The 9,746-nt window shown below is 56.8% G+C and overlaps 1 protein-coding gene across 1 annotated transcript in view; it reads left to right on the plus strand.

Moving 5' to 3' along the window:
* The window catches only part of VPS52 (VPS52 GARP complex subunit), a 30,172-nt gene extending 23,605 nt beyond the window's left edge, over positions 1 to 6,567 (plus strand). Inside the window, exons 18-20 of the mRNA XM_015410265.1 lie at positions 1,357 to 1,468; positions 2,833 to 2,951; positions 6,240 to 6,567. Coding sequence (XP_015265751.1) covers positions 1,357 to 1,468; positions 2,833 to 2,951; positions 6,240 to 6,386 — 378 coding nt within the window. The 3' untranslated portion in view covers positions 6,387 to 6,567. The remainder of the gene's footprint in view (positions 1 to 1,356; positions 1,469 to 2,832; positions 2,952 to 6,239) is intronic.
* Positions 6,568 to 9,746: the final 3,179 nt, after the last annotated feature.

Here is a 9,746-nt window from a genome sequence, read left to right on the forward strand (position 1 = left end):
AGAGATTGGATTTATACCCCGCCCTTCACTTGGAGTCTCAGAGCGGCTTACAAACTCCTTTCCCTTCCCCTCCCCACAACAGACACCCTGTGAGGTGGGTGGGGCTGAGAGAACTCTGACACAAACTGCTCTTTCAGGAACAGCTGTGCCAGAGCTTTTGACTGACCCAAGGTCACACCAGCAGCTGCATGTGGAGGAGTGGGGAATCAAACCCGGGTCTCCCAGATTAGAGACCGCACACTTCACCACGACACCAAACGGGCTCACTGTGCAGGAAATTCACAAATTAGTCTCTCCCACACATTCCCAGTGACGGCTGTTCCATGCCCAGAAGATGACAAAAACCCCTCCAGGATCCCCGGCCAAACCGGCCTGGTAAGGGGAGGGAGGGCAGGGAGGCAATGCCACCCCCATGTTTGGCGCAGCCAGAAAGGGAGACTGTTCACTGGACCGGAGGAGTCGAAGGAGGAAGAGAGAGAAAAATTCTGCTGTCCCAGTATAGACCAATCCACAGTTGGTTCCCAGCATATGTTTAAAAATCAAGCCAATAATCTTCTCACGAGCATAGGAGAGCCAGTGTGGTCTCGTGGTTAAGAGCAGCGGACTCTAATCTGGGAGAACCGGGTTTGGTTCCCCACTCCTCCACACGCAGCCAGCGGGGTGACCTTGGGTCAGTCACAAGTTCTCTCCGAGCTGTTCTCTTAAGGGCAGTTCTCGAAAGACCTCTCTCGGCCCCACCGACCTCACAGGATGTCTCCTCCCCCCCAGTGACCCCCGCTTCGTGCCCAGAAGATGGCAAAAAAAACCCAACACCCCAGGATCTCCAGCCAAACCGGCCTGGAGAAAAATTGCTTCCTGACCCCAAAGTGGCGATCAGCATTTCCCTGGGCGTGCAAGAAAGGGCCACCAAGAGAACTACGCACTGAGGCGACCCTCCCTGCCCTCCCTTCTCGTCATTTGCCCAAGTTCCCAGAATCTGCCTTGCTGTCAGATGGTCTGAAAACCGCCCAAGGAGGAGAGCCCACCAATGCTCCCTCTAAGCTGTGGAGTCCTGTGAGCTGAAATTCTACTTTGTGAGCGACCGGCAAGAAAGTTGTGAGTGAGCGATTTGGCCACTTCATCAGTTAGTTTGCTCTGGAGCCCTCCTTCCTGAGCTGAGACAAATATGTGTGAGCCGGAGGCTAAAAAACTGTGAGCTAGCTCACACTAACTCAGCTTAGAGGGAACACTGGAGCCCACCACCTCCCGAGGAAGCCTTTTCCACTCAGGAATGGCTCTCACTGTCAGGAAGTTCTCTCTCATGTTTAGCCAAAAACTCCTGATTTCATTTCGACTTGTTGACTCCCTTTCCCCAAGGAATTCATCGAAGAACTCTTGGCCCCCGGCTTTGGGGGGATGATCGCCTTTGTGAAGGAGGCCGAGGCGCTGGCGGAGCGGGGCCAGCTGGAGCGACTGCGGGGGGAGGAAGGTGAGCCTGCTGGGGGGGGGGGGGATAGGGAAGGGGGGCTTTCCGGACCCTGGAGCTCCTCTCTATTGCTGCAAGGCACCTGGAACCAGGCCCGTAGCCAGAAAATTTTGGTTGATGGAGCATTGGGAAATCCGGTGAGAGGGGGAGGCCAGGGGAGAATTTTTTGCACAGAGCCAGTTTGGTGTCGTGGTGAAGTGCGCGGACTCTAATCTGGGAGAGCCGGGTTTGGTTCCCCACTCCTCCGCTTGCAGCTGCTGGATGACCTTGGGTCAGTCACAAGTTCTCTCAGATCTGTTCTCTCAAGGACAGTTCTGGAAAGCGCTCTCTCTTAGCCCCGCCCACCTCACCGGGTGTCTGTTGTGGGGAGGGGAAGGGAAAGGAGTTTGTAAGCCGCTCTGAGACACCTTTGGGTAGTGAAGGACGGGGTATAAATCCAACCTCTTCTCCTCTTCTTCTTCTTAAAAAACCACCCCGCATCCCCATGAGCAAGGGAAGCTGCAACTTCCCCGCTTCTCTCCCCCTAGCTGTGGTAGGATTTCTGCTGACTCAAAACAGAAAGACTTTTTTTTTACTGAGAGAAGCGGGTCCCGTTCCCGTGTATCTGGGGGGCCAATTTGGTGTGGTGGTTAAGTGTGTGGACTCTAATCTGGGAGAACCGGGTTTGATTCCCCACTCCTCCTCCACTTGCACCTGGCTGGATGACCTTGGGCAAGCCACAGTTCTGATAAGAGTTGCTCTTGAAAAAGAGCCGTTTCTGTCAAGAGCTCTCTCAGCCCAGCCTACCTCACAGGGTGTCTGTTGTGGGGAGGGGGAGGGAAAGGAGTTTGTAAGCCACTCTGAGACTCCCTTGGGTAGTGAAGGGCGGGGTATAAATCCAATCTCCTCCTCCTCCTCCTCTTCTTCTTCTCCTCCTCCTCCACTTGCACATCCTAGATGACCCTGGGCAAGCTGTAGTTCTGATAAGAGCTCTTCTTGACAAAGAGCAGTTTCTGTCAGAGCTTTCTCAGCCCTGCCTACCTCACAGGGTGTCTGTTGTGGGGAGGGGAAGGGAAAGGAGCTTGTAAGCCGCTCTGAGACACCTTTGGGTAGTGAAGGGCGGGATATCAATCCAATCTTTTCTCTTCCTCTTCTTCTTCTTCTTCGTGCCAGCTGACTGCGGCAGGAGAAATGGCGGCCCTCCTGTGGCTCCCGAGGAGGCCAGGGGCATGCAGCAGGACTCGGTGGGGCGGGGCCGTTGTGTGAGGGGGCATGGCCCTGAAATGCCCCGCTGTCGCTACGGGCCAGCCCGGGGCCCGGGGGAAGGGAGGGGCGGAAACGTTTTAATCAGCAGACCCACAAAACCCTCTGTGGCCCTGCTTCTGCAGCCCGGGTGACGCAGCTGGTGCGAGGCTTTGCCGGGACGTGGAAGGCGGCCGTGGAGTCCCTGAGCCAGGACGTGATGCGCTCCTTCACCAACTTCAAGAACGGCACCACCATCATCCAGGTGGGGCACAGAGCCGTGCGGGAGAGGGCCAGTGGGTTCCTGGCCCCCAGCGGGGGGGGGGGGAGGCCCGGAGCGAGCGCTATTCTGGGGCCGGAACACCAAAAGTGCATGAATGTTCCCTGGTCCTTGTCCCCCCTCCTGCAGTACATAGATTTTGGCAGGAAGAGAAGCCCAGGCCAAATGACAAGTTGCCCCCAAGACAGGGCCACCGCAGGGGGGGTGGGGTCAGCTTCCTTCTTTTGCAGTAGCTCAGCTGCCACGTTTTGAGGTCCATCAGTGGCTCTTAGCCACAAGGTACAGATAGGGACTCTGGGGCAAGTGAGGCTCCGTCTTCTTGGTGCTTGGGAAGGGGGGCAACAATGGGAGGGCTCCTAGGGTCCTGGCCCCACTGCTGGACCTCCTGATGGCACCTTGTATTTTTGGCCACTGTGTGATACAGAGTGTTGGACCGGATGGGCCACTGGCCTGATCCAACATTGGCGTCTCTTAAGTTCTTATGGGGCAAGGGATGCTCTGTCTTCTTGGTGCTTGGGGGGGGGGGACAAGAGTGGGAGGGCTTCTGGTGTCCTGGCCCCACTGCTGGATCTCCTGAGGGCCCCTGGTATTTTTGGCCACTGTGTGACACAGAGTGTTGGACTGGATGGGCCTTTGGCCTGATCCAACATTGGCTTCTCTTATGTTCTTATGTCTGGGGCAAGGGATGCTCTGTCTTCTTGGCACTTGGGGGGGGAGCAACAGTGGGAGGGCTTCTAGCGTCCTGGCCCCACTGCTGGACCTCCTGATGGCCCCTGGTGTTTTTGGCCACTGTGTGATAGAGTGTTGGACTGGAGGGGCCATTGGCCTGATCCAACAGTGGCTTCTCTTATGTTCTTAGGAACTCTCGGTTTGGGGCAAGTGATGCTCCGTCTTCTTGGTGCTTGGGGGGGGGGGACAACAGTGGGAGGGCTTCTAGTGTCCTGGCCCCACTGCTGGACCTCCTGATGGCCCCTCGTATTTCTGGCCAGAGTGTTGGACTGCATGGGCCACTGGCCTGACCCAACATTGGCTTCTCTTATGTTCTTATGTCTGTGGCACGTGATGCTCTGTATTCTTGGTGCTTTGGGGGGAGGGACAGTGGGCTTCTCCAAATGGGCTTCTCTTATGTTCTTATATGGAGCAGAAGTCCATCAGTGGCTATTAGCCATGAGGTATAGATAGGAACTCTCGGTCTGGGGCCGGGGATGCCCTGCATTCTTGGTGCTTGGGGGGGGGGGGCAGCAGTGGGGGGGCTTCTGGAGTTCTGAGGGCACCTGGTCCTTTTGGCCACTGGGTGACACAGAGTGTTGGACTGGATGGGCCATTGGCCTGATCCAACATGGCTTCCCTTTTGTCCTTATCCCACCAGGGTAATGATTATTTCCAATGCAAATCATCCATTCGGACTGAAGAGGGCGGGGGGCGGGGGAGGGCTGCGTTGGGCAGAATTTCCCAGGGGCAAACGCCGGCATCTCTTCCTCCAGGGCCTTGGGCGGCAGCAGGGCAGAGAAATGCCTTCTGCTCTCTCCTGCTTCCTGCGCCCTCTCTCATCCGGAGCCATCCTCGCTTGGTCCCTTCGCTGATTGCCTCCCCGCCCGGATTACAAAAGGCAGCAGGATTGTTCACACACACACACACACACACACACACACACACACACACCCTGCCCGTCCCTGGAGCCTCCCTAGCAGATGCTGCCTACTTCGGGGGAGGCTTTGTCTGCACACCCCCTCTGTCCCCAGACTGCTCTTTGGGTGAGGAAGCCACTGCTGAGCGAGGGCCTGGCTGGCTGGCGAATGAGCCGGGAGGCTCATTCCCCTAGTCTACAAGAGGGGAGGCTTGTCTTGGCCTGCCTTAGGGGGCAGAGGGGTGGATCACCCCCCAGATTGGCACTCTGTCATGCCAAGTGGTGCTTTCTTGGTAGTGGTGGGGGATTCACCCCCCCAGTCCCCTCCTCCAGCACAGCTTGGACATACACACAAATCTAAACGCTATTGAATCTCACGCGGATTCGTCAAGTTCAGTATTGTCTACTCAGACTGGCAGGGGCTCTCCAAGGTCTCAGGTGGAGAGCCAGTTCGGTGTCGTGGTTAAGAGCACAGACTCTAATATGGGAGAACTGGGTTTGATTCCCCACGCCTCCTCCACATGCAGCTGCTGGTGTGACCCTGAGTCAGTCACAAATTCTCTCGGGAGCAGTCCTCGAAAGAGCCCTCTCAGGCCCACCTACCTCGCAGGGTGTTTGCTGTGGGGAAGGGAAGGGAAAGGAGTTTGTAAGCCGCTCTGAGACTCCGAGTAAAGGGCGGGGTAGAAATCCAATGTCTTCTCTATTCCACTCTATTCTGCTTTGGTCAGGCCTCACCTGGAGTTGTGTGTCCAGTTTTGGGCACCACACTTTAGGAAGGATGTTGACAAGCTCGAGCGTGTCCAGAAGAGGGCAACCAGGATGGTGAGAGGGCTGAAATCAAAGTCTTATAGGAGGAAAGGCTGAAAGAGTTGGGTATCTTTAGCCTGGGAAAGAGAAGGTTTAGAGGGGACATGGTTGCAGTCTTCAAGTATCTGAAGGGCTGTCATGTAGACGATGGAGCAGATCTATTCTCTCTTGCTCCGGATTGCAAGACTAAATCTAATGGGTGGAAATTACAAGGGAGTCGATACGGCTAAATATCAGGAGAGACTTCTTAACTGTCAGAGTGGTTGAGCAGGGGAACAGTCTGCCTCGGGAGGTGGTGGGTGCTCCTTCGCTGGACATTTTCAAGCGGAGGCTGGATGGCCATCTTTCGGGTATGTTGTAGGTATGTAGGGCTCTCTTTCGGCTGTGCTCCTGCAGAGTGCAAGGGGTTGGACTGGATGACCTGCAAGGTCCCTTCCAACTCTAACGTTCTATGATTCTTCTTCTCTCACATCACCTACCGCCTGGTCCCTTTTAACCGGAGATGCCGGGGATTGAACCTGGGACCTTCTGCATGCCAAGCAGAGGCTCTACTGCTGAGCCACAAGCAGTCCTTTTTCTGGACTCCCACTTTGCTCGAGAGGAGCAGGAGTGATGGGTTTGGCTCCCCTCCTTTGTCGACCCCCTGCTTCCGTTCTGGTTCTCCTCCAATTGGTAGGCTCCTCGCCTGGGTATCGGCGGCCCGCAGAGGCCGGGGGCGGAGCTTGCGGAGGAGGGCGGGGCCGGGCTGGAGGGCTTGTGTGTGAGCCTGTGCAGCCAGAGCCTCTTTTGCTCTCCCCTCCCCATCTCTCACCCCCCTCCCCGCCCCTCTCTCCCTGCAGGGGGCGCTGACGCAGCTGATCCAGTACTACCACCGCTTCCACAAGGTCATGGCGCTGCCCCCCCTGAAGGCCCTGCCCGTCCGCTCGGAGCTCATCAACATCCACCACCTCATGGTCGAGGTGAAGAAACACAAGCCCAATTTCTGAACCGGGGGCAGGCGTTGGCGGCCGTGCCGTGGCTGCTGGTCATCCGTCCACCCCCAAATCCCGTGCTGGGGAACAAACACTGGCCAACGCCTCGTTTCACCTGTGAGACGGGCTTCCGTCTGTCTTGTCTGTTTTGCTTTGTACAGTTGCAATAAAAGTCTCTTGCAGTTCAGTTTAGAAATGGTCCTCTTACCGGGGACGGGCGGGAAAGGAGGGCATTTTCATCCTTTGCCTTGCAGGGGGGGGCGATGGGGGGGTTGGTCAGGGGTCATTTCTTAGAAAAAGCGGTGCAGGCGCACATTAGCACAACTCATTTGCATATGCCACACCCCCTGACATCACCCACCATTCAGGCTCCACTGGACCGTTTTGGATTGCTAGCTATTGGAAGGGGGGGACGTGCAGATCTGTCCTCATAGAGGAGGGAGAGCTTGTACCTGAATAAGACTTGGTCTTAAAGGTGCCACTGGACTGTTTTGGATAGCTAGCTATTGGTGGGGGGGACTTGCAGATCTGCCCTCACAGAGGAGGGAGAGCTTGTACCTGAATAAAACTTGGTCTTAAAGGTGCCACTGGACTGTTTTGGATTGCTAGCTATTGGGGGGCTGGGAATGCGCAAATCTGCCCTCACAGAGGAGGGAGAGCTTGTACCTGAAGGCAGCCGGGGGGGGCTCTGCAACTTACCTGCCTGCTTCTTGCTCCTTGTGGCCCGACTGAGGGCTGCTGGGAGCAGGGGGCGGGGCTTGTTGCATGTGCCCACCCCCTGGGCTCCTTACTCCCGGAGCTCCGCTCCTGTGCGCTCCCGCAGGAAATGACCCCTGGGGTTGGTACTTCCAAACTCTCCCCTGCCGCTGGCTTTGCTGCCCCACCTTAGCCTTACTTGTTGTGGGTAATGGGAGGGATCCAGAGCAGCCCCCCCCCTTGCGACTCTGCCAAGGCCTCAGTTTCCCCAGCTGGAGGTGAGCTTTCTTCAGAGGGACAGTGCAGGATGGGTGCATGCAGGGGGGCAGTGGCAAACACACACACACCCTGCTTCACAAGTCAAAGGCCTCACTTGTCACTAGGGAAGGAGGGAAGACAGGCAGCTGTGCGATTCGTGTGGCTGAATCTTCAGCTTTTAATTCGCTGTAGTTCGCTGTCAGAGGATGTAGTGGTGGCCAGAGGAACAGGCAGCTTTCAAAGGGGATTGGATAGATTCATGGAGGAGACGTCCGTCAATGGCTACTGGCCATGGTGGCTGAGGGGAACCTCCACATTCAGAGGCACTAAGCCTCTGGATCCCAGAGCCAGGAGGCAACGTCAAGGGAAGGCCTCGGCCTCTGTGCCCTGTTGCTGGCCCTCCAGAGGAACTGGCTGGCCCCTGTGTGAGACGGGAGGCTGGACTAGGTGGACCCTCCCTGGTCTGATCCAGCAGGGCTCTTCTGGTGTTCTTCTCAGGGGAAGGCCTCGGCCTCTCTGCCCTGTTGCTGGCCCTCCAGAGGAACTGGCTGGCCCCTGTGTGAGACGGGAGGCTGGACTAGGTGGACCCTCCCTGGTCTGATCCAGCAGGGCTCTTCTGGTGTTCTTCTCAGGGGAAGGCCTCGGCCTCTCTGCCCTGTTGCTGGCCCTCCAGAGGAACTGGCTGGCCCCTGTGTGAGACGGGAGGCTGGACTAGGTGGACCCTCCCTGGTCTGATCCAGCAGGGCTCTTCTGGTGTTCTTCTCAGGGGAAGGCCTCGGCCTCTCTGCCCTGTTGCTGGCCCTCCAGAGGAACTGGCTGGCCCCTGTGTGAGACGGGAGGCTGGACTAGGTGGACCCTCCCTGGTCTGATCCAGCAGGGCTCTTCTGGTGTTCTTCTCAGGGGAAGGCCTCGGCCTCTCTGCCCTGTTGCTGGCCCTCCAGAGGAACTGGCTGGCCCCTGTGTGAGACGGGAGGCTGGACTAGGTGGACCCTCCCTGGTCTGATCCAGCAGGGCTCTTCTGGTGTTCTTCTCAGGGGAAGGCCTCGGCCTCTCTGCCCTGTTGCTGGCCCTCCAGAGGAACTGGCTGGCCCCTGTGTGAGACGGGAGGCTGGACTAGGTGGACCCTCCCTGGTCTGATCCAGCAGGGCTCTTCTGGTGTTCTTCTCAGGGGAAGGCCTCGGCCTCTCTGCCCTGTTGTTGGCCCTCCAGAGAAACTGGTTGGCCATTGTGTGAGACAGGAGGCTGGACTAGATGGACCCTCCCTGGTCTGACCCAGCAGGGCTTTTCTGAGGTTCTAACGGCCACAACATCCAAGAGCAGCGGCTGCAGCCTGCCAACACCCCCTTGGATCTTCACCTCCACCATTTCTGCCCAGATCCTCTTCAGAGGGGTGAAGGTGGCAGCAATTCCCCCACACACACCCTTGGCTCATTTATGACGGGCCTGGGGCTTTCTGGCCCCCTTCAAGCACGGCCCTCGGTCACCTCAAAAAGCAGGTTTGCTGGGGCAGGTGCTTGGGAAGAGCCCCTGGGCCTTCGAGTTTGGGTAGAAAAGACTTGGGCTCCCGGGGCGGAGGGTGTGAAAAGAGACCTGAGGGCGACACCCCCTGCCCAGGCAGCTCTGGGCGACAGCTCGAAGTTTGTGAGCGGGAAGGAGGCGCCAGAATGAGAGACGCAAAGAAAGCAGCAAAATTAGAGATGATCTATTACACAATGCAATTTCCACACAATCACTTTACAAAACATTACACTGCTGTGGCCTGCCTGTCTTCCAGCACCGGAGGGCGCCCTTTGCTGCTTTTTAAGAAAACAAAAAAGCCAAAGGGGAGGGGCGCCCATAATAATAATAATAATAATACTATTTTTAAAAAAAAACTTTGAATTTGCAGGCAGCCGTGAGGCAATAAACTTTTTTGTTTTTTTAATTTCCCGAGCACCAAAACTGGGCGTGAAACTCATTTTCTTCCCCCTCCTTTTCTTTTTTAAAGATCGGAAACGGGACAGCGGGAGATGAAAAATAGTCTCTTTCCCCACCTCTCTTTTATATCCCCCTCCTTTAAATAATATAATTAATTTAAAACTTTATAAAAACAAAATAAAACAACCCCCTTTTCTTTCTTCGTGTGTCGGGCGGCTTGCGGAGCGACGTTCGGGCAAAAGGACTTTTTTGAAGCCACGAGGGGGGCGGGGAAGGCGGGGTGGGGAGGGGGAGCTGGGTTTCACATGGCTCCATCCGTGGGCCGACCTTGTGCAAAAGGACCCCCAGACAGGATCCCCTCAAAGGGGCGGAGCACCCCCCCTCTTGTAAGACCTGATGGAGGGAGGGCTCCGGTAGCGGCTTCAGCCCCACCCGCCTGGATCAGGCACTGCAAGAGAACCTCCCCTCCAAGGGCTCGTGTGCAGAGTTCACCAGTGGGGCAGC

This window comes from Gekko japonicus, unplaced genomic scaffold (genome assembly GCF_001447785.1).
Source record: "Gekko japonicus isolate JY-2015 unplaced genomic scaffold, Gekko_japonicus_V1.1 scaffold1280, whole genome shotgun sequence".
Classification (NCBI taxonomy): Eukaryota; Metazoa; Chordata; class Lepidosauria; order Squamata; family Gekkonidae; genus Gekko; species Gekko japonicus.